This window comes from Scyliorhinus canicula, chromosome 6 (assembly GCF_902713615.1).
Source record: "Scyliorhinus canicula chromosome 6, sScyCan1.1, whole genome shotgun sequence".
NCBI lineage: Eukaryota > Metazoa > Chordata > Chondrichthyes > Carcharhiniformes > Scyliorhinidae > Scyliorhinus > Scyliorhinus canicula.
Window position 1 is genome coordinate 30,552,095 of NC_052151.1, and position 18,043 is coordinate 30,570,137.

At 46.4% G+C, this 18,043-nt stretch overlaps 1 protein-coding gene and 1 non-coding gene across 2 annotated transcripts in view; both read left to right on the top strand.

The window, feature by feature from the left end:
- Positions 1–13,188, top strand: part of anapc1 (anaphase promoting complex subunit 1) — a 309,365-nt gene extending 296,177 nt beyond the window's left edge. Inside the window, exons 47-48 of the mRNA XM_038799110.1 lie at positions 11,641–11,775; positions 12,839–13,188. Coding sequence (XP_038655038.1) covers positions 11,641–11,775; positions 12,839–12,954 — 251 coding nt within the window. The 3' untranslated portion in view covers positions 12,955–13,188. The remainder of the gene's footprint in view (positions 1–11,640; positions 11,776–12,838) is intronic.
- Positions 6,046–6,186, top strand: LOC119968088. The gene has a single exon (XR_005461117.1). It is a non-coding gene; the product is annotated as a small nucleolar RNA SNORA47 (small nucleolar RNA).
- Positions 13,189–18,043: the final 4,855 nt, after the last annotated feature.

The following is an 18,043-nucleotide window of genomic DNA, read 5'->3' on the forward strand; positions in this document are numbered from 1 at the left end:
TAAGTTTGGCAGGCTGTGACTTGTGAGGTACCGTAAGGATCAGTGCTGGAGCCGCAGCTGGTCACCATCTATGTCAGTGGTTTGGAATGGTGACGAAATGTAATGTTTTCAAGTTTGCTGATGACAAAAACTTGGTGGGAATGTGAGTTACAAAGTGGCTTCAAGGAGATTTAGACAGACTAAGTGAGCGGGCAAGAATATGGCAGATGGAATATAATGTGGGAAAATGCGAAGTTATGCACTTTGGTAGGATAAACAGGAATGCAGAGTAATTCTTAAATGAGGAGAAATTGGTAATAATAATAATTGCTTATTGTCACAAGTAGGCTTCAATTAAGTTACTGTGAAAAGCCCCTAGTCGCTGTGTTGCTACTCGTGTCTTAATAAAGCTCGTAGTCTCAAGTGTGGAGAAGATGCTTTATTGTGAGTTCGTTCAGTTTCCAGAGCTCGACCTAGAACGACCTTCCAGTGCTAACTACCAGCTTTGCTTGCTGTGTGTGTGTTGTGTATCTGTGTTGCTCCAAGTTCTGCCCTCAGTGAAGTGTGTCCTCACTTCCTGTCCCCGTCTATTTATATGGCTCTCCCGTGCCCCCTCTAGTGTTTGCTCAGTTGTGTTGCATCTAGTTAACTTGTGATCACCACATCCCCCTTTTTCTCTTAACATATTTTCTGTACATCGTTAAAGAAAATTGTACATCCTGTCCCGGTGTATCTGTAGCTCTCCCGCTCGTGTTTGCTCTGTTGTTCTGTATCTAGTCAATCTACGATCACCACATCCCCCTTTTTCTCTTTACATAGTTTCTGTACATCATTAAAGAAAAATTATTGAAAACAGTTACTTATGATATGCGTATCTATACAGGTGATGGTGCTATTGCATATTTTACAAAGCCAATGTAGTTATATGTCCAATCTTAATAAAAACATTTATGAGTCCAAACTTGATGAATTTGTTCAGAGCTTTTTTTCTTTTTTTTTTTGTTGTTGATGACGTGGTGATATTGATATTGCAAGTCCGCTGTGAATGTTGTTGGTGTTCCTTGTTATTTTAAGTACCCAATGCATCATCCCGAGGTGTTTGCATGGTCACCTCACTGATGTTGCCTGGCATGGCCTTTTTTCTGTGCTTGTGGTGTTGATTTATTGTCTCATCCGCCTTGGATGCTGGTGTGCTTGCTCGTTCTGGAGCAGACGTGAGTTTGTGCGATTCGTTGTCATCCCATGACATGTTTGTAGTCTTGTCATCGTTTTGCAGTGTGCTGTGGCATTGTCCTTCATGTGCCGAGTAGTACCATTGTGTACAAGTCGTTGTTTCATTGCTGTTGTCTCTGTCGTTCCTGTTTTTGTTGTTTTCGTTGCCGTACTTGTTGCTGTTTTTGTCGTTTCTGTCTTTGGTGTTGGCACTGTCGTTGTTCCTGACTTTGTTGTTTTTGTTGCCGTTCGTGTTGCTGTTTTTGTCGTTTCTGTCTTTGGTGTTGTCGCTATCTTTGTTCCTGACTTTGTTGTTTGTCTTGTCGCGCTTCATGTTGCTTTTATTCTTGCTGTTGTCGTTCTCGTTTCTGCTGTGCTTCTTGCTATTGTTGTTGGTCTTGTCGCGCTTCATGTTGTTTTTGTTCTTGCTGTGTTTCTTTTGACTTTTGTTTTTTTTTGTTATACTCTATGAGTGTCCCGAGTGGATAATTTGAGTCATTTAGCATTCCGTCTCGCGAGTGGTGCGAATGATCTGATGTTGCATCGGTGCAGGTGACCTCAATCATTTGTGGAGAATTGGATTCCTCATCTTTGCTTTTGTTGTGCTCCTCTTCCGGAGTCAAATTCTTCTCGATTTCGTTTGACGTGGTGTCTCTGGATTCTTGGCGCTCCTCTTCTGGAGTCAAAACCTCCATGATTACAATTGACGTGATGTCTGTGGACTTCTGGCGCTCCTCTTCTGGAGTTGAAATCTTCATGATTTCCGTTGATGTTATCTCACTGGACTCCAGGTGCTCCTCTTCTGGAGTCAAAATCTGCATGGTTTCTTCTGGCTTGGTCTCTCTGGACTCCAGGTGCTCCTCGTCTGGAGTCAGAATCTGCATGGTTTCTTTCGGCATCGTCGCTCTGGACTGTTGGGTGGCCCGACTCTGTGCTTCTGTACAGACAAGCTGAGAACTGTCAGTCTCGCTGTGATCCTGTACGTCGAGTGCGATCACCTTGTTACTGTTCTCGCATGCAGTGGGTAGAGGTGCATTGTCTTCTTCTTGTTCATGTGAGCTTGTTAGACTTTCATAGTCTGCTTGTGGTTGCTCAGATACTGCGGGTTGACCTTCATGGTCTTGTGCATGCATGGTGTCAGTGGTGAGATGTACGTTGTCTTCTTCTTGTTCCTGTGAGCTTGGTAGACTGTCATAGTCTGCTTGCGGTTGCTCAGATACTGCGGGTTTACCTGCATGGTCTTGTTCATGCATGGTGTTCGCCAGGGAGTGTTTGCTTGCATCCCTTTTGGAGTCTTTCATTACTCGCACTGTGGAGCCTGTCATCGCTCGCTCTGTGGAGTCTTCCTGTGCTCTCTGTGTGGCGTCGTCTTCGTCTTGGGTATTGCTGTCATCCAATGTATCGACGAGCTGCCATGGCCTCATGGTGTTGGATTCATCTACCATGAGTAGAGTCGTGTTGAGCTTTGCAACGGTGTCGCTGATGCTGTGATCAGCATGTCCAAATAACTCCTCCATGTCTAAGTAGTATTCTTTGATAGCCATTTCATCTTCGTTGGCTTCTTCTACCACGAGTTGATTCGTGTTGAACTTTGCGACCGTGTCGCTGATGCTGTGAGAAGCATATCCGACTGACTCAGCTGTGTCTGAGTAGTATTCTTCGAAAAACAAATCATCCTGGTTGGATTCTTCTACCACGAGTTGATTCGTGTTGAACTTTGCGACCGTGTCGCTGATGCTGTGATAAGCATATCCGACTGACTCAGCTGTGTCTGAGTAGTATTCTTCGAAAAACAAATCATCTTTTGTTGTTTCGGAATTCTTTTTGTTCTCTTCACTTTGGGTGGTGCAGACTGCTTTTTTCAGGGTGTTGTGCAAGTTGTTTTTAACTGTTGGTGTAAGTTCAGGCGTTTTTTTGTGTTCTGAGGCAAGAAAATTTGTGTTTACCACTTTAAGTGTCTTATTTTCAATTTTCGGGCAGTTCCCTTTTAAGTGGGCGTGGTCGGGATGCTCAGACGTCATGACGTCACGCGCAGGAATGCATTGCGCATGCGCAGATCGGCCTTCCTCCTTCACTGTGCGGTTTTGTTTCCATTGCGCATGCGCGGCGTGCGCACGCGCATTACGATCCGCGACCAAAACTTTTTTTGACTGCGCATGCGCGGCTTGCGCATGCGCATCACGATCGGCACCGCGATCTTTTTTAAACTGCGCATGCGCGGCTTCCGGTTCCGGCGCATGCGCAGATACAATTTGTAGTTCTTTGCTTACCGGAGACTGCAAAATGTGCTCCAACGCCATTTTTTGCCGTTTTTAGCGGATTTCAGCGATTTTTCTGTCCCACCAGGACTCACTCTCCAAAACTCGTAAGTAATTTTCTCTTCCCGATTTGGACAGGGTTTCAGCGTTTTGGCTTTGTGAGAAATTCTTGTCATTTCTTCTTTTTGATCTGTACTTTTCATTCGCGATTTCTTGCTCTTTTCGTGATTTTTAAAGTTTTGCATCACTCAGTCTCTGTGCAGTTTGGACTCTGAGTATGTCTTGCTGTTCAAATTTCTCACAGTACTCTTCAAATTTGTTTAGTACCGTTTGTAAGCTGTTTCTGTCTTCACCTTTTGAGTATTTAAATCCATTATAAACTTTCCAAGCTTCATTTCCTTCGATGAGAATTGCTATTTTAATTTCGTCTGAGGCTGCTGCTGCATCATATGCTATGATACCGAAATCGAACATTTGTTTAAACCTTTCCCAGCCACTTCTTACTTTTCCAGTCGTGTCCAGGTGAAGTGGGTATCCAAGGCACATCCTCTCATCAGCAATGTCTTCCCAAGTCGAATGTCCAGTAGGAGATCTCCATGCCATTCTTGGTTGAGATTTCCATGCCATTTTTTTTTTTGTTTTCTGTATCTGCAGCTGAGTTGTCCTGTCATAAGCGTCTGAAATCACTCCTGGGTACCATGTGTTGCTACTCGTGTCTTAATAAAGCTCGTAGTCTCAAGTGTGGAGAAGATGCTTTATTGTGAGTTCGTTCAGTTTCCAGAGCTCGACCTAGAACGACCTTCCAGTGCTAACTACCAGCTTTGCTTGCTGTGTGTGTGTTGTGTATCTGTGTTGCTCCAAGTTCTGCCCTCAGTGAAGTGTGTCCTCACTTCCTGTCCCCGTCTATTTATATGGCTCTCCCGTGCCCCCTCTAGTGTTTGCTCAGTTGTGTTGCATCTAGTTAACTTGTGATCACCACAGTCGCCACATTCCGGCGCCTGTTCGGGGAGGCTGGAACAGGAATTGAACCGTGCTGCTGGTCTTGTTCTGCATTACAAGCCAGCTGTCTTAGCCCACTGTGGTCATCATTTACGTGATGACGTGGTTAAGTGATGATGTCCACATTTCCTCGGTGTCCTTGTTCGTAAGTCCCTGAAAGCTAACAGCACCAAGCAATTAGAAAGTAAAATGGTCTGTTGACTTTTATTGCAAAGGGATTTGAGGTATCAAAGATTACTGCTGTGCAGCAGAGGCCCTTCGGCCCATTGAGTCTGCACCGACACATGAAAGGCCCTGACCTGTCCACCTCATCCCACTTGCCAGCACTTGGCCCATAGCCTCGAATGTTAAGACATGCCAACTGCTCATCCAGGTACAGTTTAAAGGATGTGAGGCATCCCGCCTCTTTCACCCTCCCAGGAAATGCATTCCAGACCGTTACCACCCTCTGGGTAAAAAAGGTTTTCCCTAAACCTCCCACCCTTCACGTTGAACTTGTGTCCCCTCGTAACTGACCCTTCAACTAAGGGGAACAGCTGCTCCCTATCCACCCTGTCCATGCCCCTCATAATCTAGTACACCTCCATCAGGTTACCCTACAGGCTTTGCTCCAGAAAAAACAACGAAGCCTATCCAATCTCTCTTTATAAATTAACTGTTCCATCCCAGGCAACATTCTGGTGAATCGCCTCTGCAGCCCCTCCAGTGCAATCACATCCTTCCTATAATGTGGCGGCCAGAACTGCACCCAGTACTCCAGCTGTGGCCTCACCAAAGTTCTATAAAGCTCCATCATGATCTCCCTGTTTTTGTAATATATGCCCCGATTGATAAATGCGAGAGTCTCATATGCTTTTTTCACCACCCTATTAACCTGCCCTTCTGCCTTTAGAGATCTATGGACAAACACGCCAAGCTCCCTTTGTTCTTTGGAATTTCTCAATGACAGATCTTTCATAGTGCACACCCTTGATAAATTACTCCTTCCAAAGTTTATCACCTCGCAGTACAGGAGTAAGGAAGTCTTACGCAGTTCTATAGAGCCTTGGTGAGACCACACTTGGAGTATTGTGTGCCGTTTTGGTTTCCCTACCTAAGGAAGGATATACTGGAGGGAGTGCAACAAAGGTTTCATCAGGCTAATCAAAGATATAGTGGGATTGTCCTGTGAGGAGGTATTGAGGAGATTGGGCCTATATTATTTAGAGCTCAGAAGATGATGGCATTGATGTACACAAAATTCTTACGGGGTGGATACAGGAAGGATCTGTCCCCCGGCTTGAGCTTTCTGGAACCAAGGGTCACAGTCTCAGAATAAGGGTTAGGCCATTTAAGACCGAGATGAAGAGGAATTTCTTCAGTCAGAGGGCGGAGAATCATTGTAATCCTCTACCCCAGAGGGCTGTGGAAGCTACGTCTTTGAGTATGTTCAAAGCTGAAGTCAATAGATTTCCAGATACCATGACATCAAGGGATACAAGGATAGTGCATCGAGGTAGGAGATCGGCCATGATCTGGTGAAATGGCAGAGCAGGCTTGAGGAGCTGAATGTTCTACTGCTACTTCTATCTTCCTATATCTAAACTCTACACTATCTTGGAGGATTGAGAAGGTAAGGCAGCTTTTTAATGTGCTGCATTTACTGGTAGAAACCTCCCATATTAAAATAATGCCAGAAGTGTGTTCCAAGCTACAGTGCATCATTGTTGCTGACACACATCACTGCTGCATACACTGTTTCATAAGAACGTTAAACACAGATTAGAAAAGTCACCATCAAATCCATTCTTTTCAAAGATCATGAACTTTAACAATTTTGGATACCACATTTAATTTAAGAGGTTCTGTTCCTCAGAGATAAATTGAGTGAATGTTGGAATGTCTATCTGTTTTTTCAGGCTTTGTTTCAGTTGTGCTTTCTCTTTAATTGCTCTGTTTTAATAAAAAAAAAGAAAAAAAGAAAAAACTCTACACTATCCTGTAAGGTAAGAGGTCTGAGGCATATTTTTTCCTTCCTCCATGAAGCTGCACTGACTGGTCAGGTTGCAGTTCATGGATATCTGAAATCAAAACAATCGGGCGGTGGTGGGGGGGGTGAGATTGGGGTGGGAAGCGAGAGGTCTATGGTTATACCATATACAACTTGCATTTTATACAAGATAACGGCAGGACGATTTAGGGCAGCACGGTAGCATTGTGGATAGCACAATCGCTTCACAGCTCCAGGGTCCTAGGTTCGATTCCGGCTTGGGTCACTGTCTGTGCGGAGTCTGCACATCCTCCCCGTGTGTGCGTGGGTTTCCTCCGGGTGCTCCGGTTTCCTCCCACAGTCCAAAGATGTGCGGGTTAGGTGGATTGGCCATGCTAAATTGCCCGTAGTGTCCAAAATTGCCCTTAGTGTTGGGTGGGGTTACTGGGTTATGGGGATTACCTTGGGTAGGGGGTAGGGTGCTCTTTCCAAGAGCCGGTGCAGACTCGATGGGCCGAATGGCCTCCTTCTGCACTGTAAATTCTATGTAAAACGGGGTGAGTGTGGGGTGTAATTTGAGAAAGGCCACAATGTACTGTCTTCCTGAGTGTTATTGGCATTGCCAGATTCAGCAGCCTCAGTAATAGCCGGACCTATCACACAGAGCACCATCTACCCCACTTCAGTGACGCAGGCGTGTTTGGACGCCTCAGATCCTGTTCTGCTCCCTGCGATTATGTCCTGCAGCAAAGAAGACAACAAGTCACTTAGGTTGTTGTGTTTGGGCCATTCTGCTGACTGATGGGGGTGTGGTACATTGAGCTTGAGAGTTTGGAGGAGCGGTGGAAGGAAGGAGATGTAATGTGAAGTGCATGAGGTCATTGATCTTTTTTCGGCCACTGCTTCCAGGCCCTCAGGGAATGGTGCTGGGAATTGACACCTGTTCCCACATGTCCTGCAGAAGCTTGGCCTCTCCTTCAACCTCCTGCACTAAGGCCAGTAGCACTATATTCAAGAACCTGGGAGCTCTCTCTCTTCCCAGTTGCTCCATTTTAGGAGATGCAGACTGGCTAGAACTGGAACCCCCCTCACCTCCACTGGAAAGGAGTAAAAGCAACAGGGTTGTTGTGATGGGAGACTTTAACTGCCCCAATATTGACTGGGACTCACTTAGTGCTAGGGGCTTGGACGGGGCAGAGTTTGTAAGGTGCATCCAGGAGGGCTTCTTAAAACAATATGTAGATAGTCCAACTAGGGAAGGGGCTATACTGGACCTGGTATTGGGGAATGGGCCCAGCCAGGTGATAGAAGTTTCAGTAGGGGAGCATTTCGGGAACAGTGACCACAATTCAGTAAGTTTTAAAGTGCTGCTGGACAAGGATAAGAGTGGTCCTAGGGTGAATATGCTAAATTGGGGGAAGGCTAATTATAACAATATTAGGGCAGAACTGAAGAACCTAGATTGGGGTGGATGTTTGAGGGTGAATCTGACATGTGGGAGGCTTTCAAATGTCAGTTGAAAGGAATTCAGGACCGGCATGTTCCTGTGCGGAAGAAGGATAAATAGGGCAAATTTTGGGAACCTTGGATAACGAGAGATATTGTAGGCCTCATCAAAAAGAAAAAGGAGGCATTTGTCAGGGCTAGAAGGCTGGGAACAGACGAAGCCGGTGTGGAATATAAGGAAAGTAGGAAAGAACTTAAGCAAGGAGTCAGGAGGGCTAAAAGGGGTCACGAAAAGTCATTGGCAAATAGGGTTAAAGAAAATCCCACGGTTTTTTACATGTACATAAAAAGCAAGAGGGTAGCCAGGGAAAAAGTTGGCTCACTGAAGGACAGGCAAAGAAATCTATGTGTGGAGCCAGAGGAAATGGGTGAGGTACTAAATGAATACTTTGCATCAGTATTCACCAAAGAGAAGGAATTGGTGGATGTTGAGTCTGGAGAAGGGTGTGTAGATAGCCTGGGTCACATTGAGATCCAAAAAGACGAGGTGTTGGGCACCTTGAAAAATATTAAGGTAGATAAGTCCACAGGGCCTGATGGGATCTACCCCAGAATACTGAAGGAGGCTAGAGAGGAAATTGCTGAGGCCTTGACAGAAATCTTTGGATCCTCACTGTCTTCAGGTGGTGTGCTGGAGGACTGGAGAATAGCCAATGTTATTCCTTTGTTTAAGAAGGGTAGCAAGGATAATCCAGGGAACTACAGGCCAGTGAACCTTACGTCAGTGGTAGGGTAATTACTGGAGAGAATTCTTCGAGACAGGATGTACTCCCATTTGGAAGCAAATGGACGTATTAGCAAGAGGCAGCAAGCTTTTGTGAGGGGGAGGTTGTGTCTCACTAACTTGATAAGAGTTTTTTGAGGAGGTCACAAAGATGATTGATGCAGGTAGGGCAGTGGATGTTGTCTACATGGACTTCAGTAAGGCCTTTGACAAGGTCCCTCATGGCAGACTGGCACAAAAGGTGAAGTCACACTTGATCAGGGGTGCGCTGGCAAAATGGATACAGAACTGGCTAGGTCATAGAAGGCAGAGAGTAGCATTGGAAGGGTGCTTTTCTGGTTGGAGGCCTGTGACTAGTGGTGTTCCGCAGGGATCACTGCTGGGACCTTTGATGTTCGTAGTATATATAAATGATTTGGAGGATAATGTAACTGGTCTGATTAGTAAGTTTGCAGACGACACAAAGGTTGGTGAAATCGCGGATAGCGATGAGGACTGTCAGAGGATACAGCAGGATTTAGATTGTTTGGAGACTTGGGCGGAGAGTTGGCAGACGGAGTTTAATCCGGACAAATGTGAGGTAATGCATTTTCATAGAATCATAGAATTTACAGTGCAGACGGATGCCATTCAACCCATCGAATCTGCACCAGCTCTTGGAAAGAGCACCCTACTTAAGCCTACACCTCCACCGTATCCCTGTAACCCAGCAACCCCATCTCACCTAAGGGCAATTTAGCGTGGCCAATCCACCTAACCTGCACATCTTTGAACTGTGGGAGGAAACTGGAGCACCCGGAGGAAACCCACGCAGACACGGGGAGGGCGTGCAGACTCCGCATAGACAATGAGGAAGGTCTAATGCAGATAGGGAATATACAGTGAATGGTAGAACCCACAATAGTATAGACAGTCAGAGAGATCTAGGTGTACAGGTGCACAGGTCACTGAAAGGGGCAACACAGGTGGAGAAGGTAGTCAAGAAGGCATACGTCATGCTTGCCTTCATTGGCCAGGGCATTGAGTGTAAAAATTGGCAAGTCATGTTGCAGCTGTATAGAACCTTAGTTCAGCCACACTTGGAGTATAGTGTTCAATTCTGGTCGCCAAACTGCCAGAAGGATGTGGAGGCTTTAGAGAGGGTGCAGAAGAGATTTACCAGGATGTTGCCTGGTATGGAGGGCATTAGCTATGAGGAGAGGTTGAATAAACTCGGTTTGTTCTCATTGGAACGACGGAGGTTGAGGAGCGACCTGATAGAGGTCTACAGAATTATGAGGGGCATAGACAGAGTTGATAGTCAGAGGCTTTTTCCCAGGGTAGAAGGGTCAATTATTAGGGGGCATACGTTTAAGGTGCGAGGGGCAAGGTTTAGAGGAGATGTACGAGGCAAGTTTTTTTACACAGAGGGTAGTAGGTGCCTGGAACTCGCTGCCGGAGGAGGTGGTGGAAGCAGGGACGATAGTGACGTTTAAGGGGCATCTTGACAAATACATGAATAGGATGGGAATAGAGGGATACGGACCCAGGAAGTGCAGAAGATTTTAGTTTAGACGGGCAGCATGGTCGGCACAGGCCATGAGGGCTGAAGGGCCTGTTCCTGTGCTGTACTTTTCTTTGTTCTTTGTACACGTGACTGTCACGAAGGACGCTGATGTTATCTGCGAGGGTATGCAAACCTGGAACACTGGTTCTTGGGATGTACAGTTTTGTTTTGGTGTGGGGAGCCAAGTGAAACCCCAGTGAGAATTAACAGCCCAATTGTCATGTAGCAATTATTAAAGTCTATTTATTAAAGCAAGAAAGTACAAATACACACAAACAGGACCACACTCAGACAGCTACGGTATATGAATTTTTTAACACAGTTTATGTAGGAAGTATCCCTTAATCAAAAATATAGTCCGTAAGACTTACCTTGGTCCCCAAACAACATCAAAATTAAATAACCAGCTATAGTTACCACGCAATGATACTCAAGTCTCAGAAATGTCTGTTCCTGACCCAGAAGATATTTAAAACTGCTACTACAAAGGTTTTCTGCACCACCTTGGCTCTGAGACATGGAAGCTTGTTTGATGTAAACCTGGCCTCTAGGCTGCTAGCTGGAAAACTAGCTTTCAGGCTTGGTGGCTTGAAACTGGCCGGTATGTTTTCTGAGATTGCTAGGTGTTAACTGCCTCCCTGGCTTCTGATCGTCCAGCAAATTATACCTTTGTTCCTCTTTGATGAAAAATGAAATGAAAATTGCTTATTGTCACGAGTAGGCTTCAATGAAGTTACTGTGAAAAGCCCCTAGTCGCCACATTCCGGTGCCTGTCTGGGGATGCTGGTACCGGAATGATTATGCCTTCTGTGTCTTTGCCTATCTGCCCTTATCAACTTACTTGACTGGACATTAACATTTGTACACCTCACTGATCTTCCCAAACGTCTATATTCTGTTACTCCTCCTGAGCCATTCACATTTGATTGGGAGAGAGGCATAACATTGGGGTCATTTGAAAACTTGTCAACTGCTATCTCCAGGCAAATTTCTACCTATTTCTGGGCATTTCGTATCCTCTTGCGTTTTGTTAATCTTTGTTTTACTGCTAGGCAAGTTCATAAACAGTGACTACAGCCCAACACTGGTTTACCCTTAATGTCCTCTGACATGACCAAATCAGTTTTAAAATCAACTGTTCATGATGATGCCCCACTTTGCATTGCTCCGTGCATTACCTCATCATCCAGTGAAGGGGAACAGAGGTGAGGAGGGAATTGTAAATTAACTATTGAAATAAAGTTACAAGGAACGGGAGGTTTTGAAGCAGTTAAATTGGATGGAGGGGGGTAAAAGAATCTTGATGTGTTTATAGAACACATCAAGACCAACAATGGAGACAAAGTGATGCTTACAGTAAGAATGTTAATCAGTTACAGAAGTGCACTATGTATTTGTGAATTAAGATGTTTCGCATTTTTTTCCATCTCCAAACTATTTATTTTAGCATCGGGTGATGTGCTGTTACATTCCTACCTAAGTAGCCACCCTGTGGAGGAGTCGCAAATCAGTATGCTGGCTTGTTTCCTCGTCTATCATTCAATCCCTACTCTCCAGCAAATTGCAGCAACAGGAATCAAAGGTAAGGGTAAAAATCACAAAGAGTTTGGATAAAGTAAGTAACTGTTCCCAAAGGCTGAAGGGTCAATAAGCAGAGGATTTAAAGGGATTGGCATTTTTTTTTAAAGGTGACATTTCAAATGCACTTCATTAGCTGTGAAGTGTTTTAGAGTGTAGTGTCCTGAGATCATGAAAAGTAGTATGTTAATTCAAGTTGTCTATTTAAAAATAATTCACATTTGGTATATGTTCTTGACATTAATATCGGGAAAGAACAAATTTACATTTGGATAGCATCATATCACAGGGCGTGGTCATAGAACATAGAACATAGAACAGTACAGCACAGAACAGGCCCTTCGGCCCTCAATGTTGTGCCGAGCCATGATCACCCTACTCAAACCCACGTATCCACCCTATACCCGTAACCCAACAACCCCCCCCTTAACCTTACTTTTTTTATTAGGACACTACGGGCAATTTAGCATGGCCAATCCACCTAACCCGCACATCTTTGGACTGTGGGAGGAAACCGGAGCACCCGGAGGAAACCCACGCACACAGGGGGAGGACGTGCAGACTCCACACAGACAGTGACCCAGCCGGGAATCGAACCTGGGACCCTGGAGCTGTGAAGCATTTATGCTAACCACTATGCTACCCTGCTGCCCCTGGTCATGCCAGTGTGCTTTACAAGACATTGCTGTATAAGTATTTGCCAATGTCCTGCGAACAGCAAATGAGATCCACAACTAGTTAATCCATTCCTTGATTATGATGGCCGAGGAAGGGCACTTGGTCAGGCCACTGGGAAAACTTCCTGCACTTCAAATAGCACCGAGGAGTATTTTTGAATCAACTAAACTATGGGCAGGTTAAACTTTGGATTGCCAATCTCATTTGAAAGATGTCTTTTTGCACTCAATTAGTTTGTCTACCCCCCCCCCCCCCCACCACCACCACCACCGCCTTATTACGTGTCTATCACACCAGTTTTGGGATTGCACTGTCCAGTACTTTGGAATGTCAAGAAATTGCTGAAGTTCCTCCTTTCACGTGCACGGAACTTGTGTTTTCATTTTTAGGTACTACATGTTTTTCCGAACTCCTGTTAAAATTCAGCCGACTACATTTGCCAGTGCAGGCGCTGATGAGGTTAGCCCCAGTGATTCTCGGTGGTCCCCAAGCAACGTTGATTTGATGGTGACTCGTGTTTATTATGACCCTCGGCCCAGTGGGGCCATCATCGGATTCTCTCTACTGTCTGGTTACAGAGTTGTTTCTGTGTCACTTAGAAAGATTTTTTTTTTAAATACCTTTTGATTGTTATTGTCATAAAGCATGTTAGCAAACACTGCTAGTCCCACCAGTAGTTGATGTACATCTGTTAACTGAAGATGAACTAAATTTGTGAATAAAGACGTCTACTTTTGCAGTTGGTTCTGATATTTTATTCTGGTGATAAACAAAGAGGATGGACTGGAAAAGAATCCATCCAGCTGAGAATAATAATATTAATCTTTATTATTGTCACAAGTATGCTTACATTAACAATGCAACAAAGTTACTGTGAAAATCCCCCAGTCGCCACATTCCGGTGCCTGTTCGGATACACAGAGGGAGAATTCAGAATGTCCAATTCACCTAACAAGCACGTCTTTCGGGAGGAAACCTGAGCACCCGGAGGAAACCCACGCAGACATGGGAATAATGTGGAGACTCTGCACATACAGTGACCCAAGCCGGAATCGAACCTGAGTCCCTGGCACTGTTAAGCAACAGTGCTAATCACTGTGCTACCGTGTCGCCCACTGTGCTACCGTGCCGTTTTGTCATGGTGCAACGTATACACACGACCAGCCAGCCGCACAATATCCTGTAAGAGCCAGAACAATTGTAATGGAGTGGGGAAGTGTTTCTCCAACTTCTACGGCAATCGGACAAGTTGAGGGGACCACAATGGCTGAGTGTAACATCCCCAAAAACCCACCTACCTTTTATACAAAGTGACACCCGGGGAAGGTCAGAAACCTGTTACCGCAAGTGGGAACTTGTTCCGTAACTCAATAACTCTGCGAAAAGGATGTCTCCAGACAGCTAACCTTGCTTCTATGTTTACGTAACTTATTCACATGTGCTCCAGTAACCCAAAATAGCATAAATGCTTCAACAAAAAAGGTCATTGACCTGAAATGTCAGCTGTTTCTTTCACCACTGAAACCGCCTGACCTGCTGAGTATTTTCCCAACATTTTCTGTCATATTTCACATTTCCAGCCTCTGCGGTATTTTAGTTTTGTGTGAAAACAGCCCATCTGGATTAAATTTAACCTTTTCATTGTTTTAAAAAGCCTAATAAACTTCTGTAAAATTACTCATGTTGGTCTATTGTGGCATTTAAGCTCGGTATCAGAGATCAGGAAGGACTCTGAGCCGCCCTCCATTTCTCCAGTCTCGCTTTCTCCCCTGTTCCCGGGGCCCGTTGTCTTTCTTGCTACTCTGGGCTCTATCCCTTTACATCCAAACCTTCACCTGAATTCCACAACTTCCCCATAAAACCCCTGGCACCCGTGTCACCTGTAACCCTCTTCCTCAAAGCTCCAATTATCCTACTCCACATTCCTTTTCACCCTCGATCCCCTGCCACAAACCCCAATCACCTGACTCCTAGCTGTGCTCTCTTGCCCCAACCCCTGCCCCTAGAGTCGCCAGCTCCATTTACTCTCTCCCCATCCAACTCTATCTGCTGAAAATTATTTAATTAATCCCTCAGAGGTCATACAAATCCTTTCCATCCACAAACATGTGGAGTTTCCCTGACAATGTAATCCAGATTATTAATCATGAAAGTGGAAAGCAATGGGCTAACACCACTCCCTACGGTATTCCACTGTAGAGCAACGGCCTAACACCACTCCCTACGGTATTCCACAATAGAGCAATGGCCTCACACCACTCTATGGGATTCCACTGTAGAGCAACAGCCTCACACCACTCCCTATGGGATTCTGCTCGCAACTGTTCCCATCGTGGAGTCACTACCATCAGTAGCAATCCTTTGCCTATTGAAATGCAATAAATTCCTTGGGTGGGATTCTCCGTTTCTGAGACTAAGTGTTGACACCGGCGCAGAATTAGTGGACTTCCACAACAGCAAAACTACCGCCGACCCTGGATCGTGCAGCGACGTGGAGGGGACTATCAACCGCGCAACATGGAACACAATCGATTCCAGTGATAAACGGTGCGGGATTCGCCAGGTCCCTGACTGACACTCGGGAGGCTGACACTTGAAAATGAAATGAAAATGAAAATCGCTTATTGTCACGAGTAGGCTTCAATTAAGTTACTGTGAAAAGCCCCTAGTCGCCACATTCCGGCGCCTGTCCGGGGAGGCTGGTACGGGAATCGAACCGTGCTGCTGGCCTGCTTTAAAAGCCAGCGATTTAGCCCAGTGAGCTAAACCAGCCCCTTCACTTCCCACACACACATCCCAGCCGACACGATGGCACTGGTTGTGCTGGTGCGTGCCCATACAGTTGATGGGTCGGCTGGGGCCAGAGGGCACCTATGGGGGGAGGCCTGTGGGGTGGGGGGACGCATATGACACGTTGCCCTAAGTTCACAGTGGGCTGTCAGAGCTGTACGCAGTTGCATGGCTGCCTTGCAGGTCGCAGTAATGGCGTTCACTGCTCGTCCACCCCGACCCCATAACCCACATCCTGGCCACGCTGCGCTACTCGTCCCAGCCCTGGCAGACATCTCCCCTCGGCCAGCGGCACAACTGTCAGCAAACTATGGCGATGTTGGACACTTTCCGTACCCCCTCTCCCTCAGCAGCCATGATGATGCTTTCACGATTTTTAAAAGCGCAAGTGAACCGCGCCATCGGGAACTAGGCCCATCGGAGGCGAAGAATTGCGGAGGCCTCGGAGAATACCGGGTCAGGCCCACTAATGATATACAAACAGTTTTTACTGTGTGTTCGGGACCGCATTGACGCTGCTGTCGAGGTGAGGGAGAATTGCAATTTGGCATCAAATCGGTGATCGCCGCAATTTTGCCGTCTGAACCTATTTTCCACCCAAATGCTCTTCCCAATTTCGGAGTCGGCCAACAGAGAATCTCGCCCTCATCTCACCTGAACTCTGTTCATTTAGCCCACAAGCTCTATTGTGTGATAATGGATTTTTAAAAGAATGTTGACAATGTTGATAGTTTACCTAAACCCACCAACCTAGTAACTAACACAAAATACGAAACCAGTTAGGTGAGGTATTACCTTTACTCAAGCTATGTCAGGAGTCATTAATAACCTCTATCGAGATGATCATACCAGATTAATTCTAATGATGCATAATGACCAAAGAGGCATCGCTGAGTAAGGATCTATTTTTATGAGTAGTATTGGATATTAAAAGCTGTCAGGACCAGAGGCTTATTCTAGCTGGAACCATTGACCCTTCTATTGTCAACTTTAATGTCAGTAGGAGGGGGGAGGGGGGAGACAATAGGTGGGAGACTATCAGGCGCCAGGGATGGGGGCCACCAAGCTAGCTGGGCGGGCTCGCTCACGGAAGCGCAGTGGCGGGTGTGCATATGTTCAGTTTATCAAAGGGGTTGGGTTACAGAGTGTTGTTACTGGGGGGGGGAAATGTTCTGCTGACGAGGGAGGGACTTGGGCCAAGGGACAGAGAGGAGGTTAGGGGCAGGGGCTGCCTGGGGATGGACCGGTGGAGGCGCGCCCAAAAAAGGGATGGCTGATCGGCAATGGGGGGGGGGGGGGTGGCAATGAGCCCCCCAACTAGGCTGATCACCTGGAATCTTCGAGGGTTAAATGGGCCGGTCAAGAGGGCACGTGTGTTCGCGCATCTTAGGGGACTGAAGGTGGACGTGGTAATGTTGCAGGTGACGCATGATGGAACCATCAACTCAGCGAACACGTGTAGTTGGATCTGAACAGAGGCTTTAATACACTTACAACAGAGCCAGCCTATTTGTCGTTGAACTCCAGATGAAATGGCAGGCTGGCTCTAAGGCACTGATCTTTATACATCGGTCCCAGGGGGAGGAGTCCTGGGCGGAGCCAAGGGAGGAGCCCAGTACAAACTCTCGCTACTCCCAGAGCGACTCCCCCTGGTGGTCGGATAGTGCAACTGCACGTACAATGGTGGATAGTGAACATATATACACGGAGTTATATTGGCAACTATATACAGCATTGATCTTACAACGGGTAGATAATGAACATATATACATGGAGTGATATTGGCAACTATATATAGTGTGAATCACATTCACCACAACGCACCTTAGAGTAATTGACCAGATTAGATTGAGGAAAGGCTGGGTCAGTCAGGTCTTTCACTCGGGACTGGATTCAAAGACCAGAGGGGTCGCGATCCTGATCAATAAACGGGTGGTGTTTGAGGCAGGTAGAATCGTCTCGGATGTGGGAGATTGGTACATTATGGTCAGTGGAAAACTGGAGGGGGTGCAGGTAGTATTAGTAAATATGTATGTGCAAAATTGGAATGATGTGGAGTTTATAAAAAGGATGCTGGGGAAGATACCGGACCTGGACTCGCACAGGTTGGTCATTGGAGGGGACTTCAACACAGTTATTGACCCTGGCTTCGACTGGTCAAGCTCGGAAATGGGCAGGGTGCCAGCAATGGCAAAGGAACAGGCAAAAGGGTTCATGGAGCAGATGGGGGGGGGGGGGGGGGGGGGGGATGAATCCATGGAGATTTGGGCAGCCGAAGGTGAAGGAGTTCTCCTTCTACTCGCATGCATAAAGTGTACTCACAGATCGATTTCTTCATTTTGAGCAGGGCCTTACTGGCAGGGGTGGTGGACATGGGGTACTCGGCGATCACAATCTCAGGCCATGCCCCGCACTGGGTTGACCTACAGGTTAGTAAAGACGGTAACCAGCGCCTACACTGGAGATTAGATGTGGGACTTTTGGCTGATGAAGAGGTGTGCAAACGGCTGAGGAAAGGTATTCAGAATTACCCGGAGGTCAATGACACGGGGGAAATTTCGGCAGCGGTGGTCTGGGAAGCACTGAAGGCGGTGGTCAGAGGGGAGCTGATCTCGATACGGGCCCATAGGGAGAAGGTGGGCAGGACAGAGATGGACCGACTGGTAAAGGAGATACTACAGATCGATAGGAGGTATGCGGTGACCCCAGAGGCAGGGCTTTTCAGGGAACGGCGGAGACTGCAGGCGGAGTTCAACTTGTTAACCACAGGGAGGGCGGTGGAGTAGCTGAGAAAGTGAGGGGGA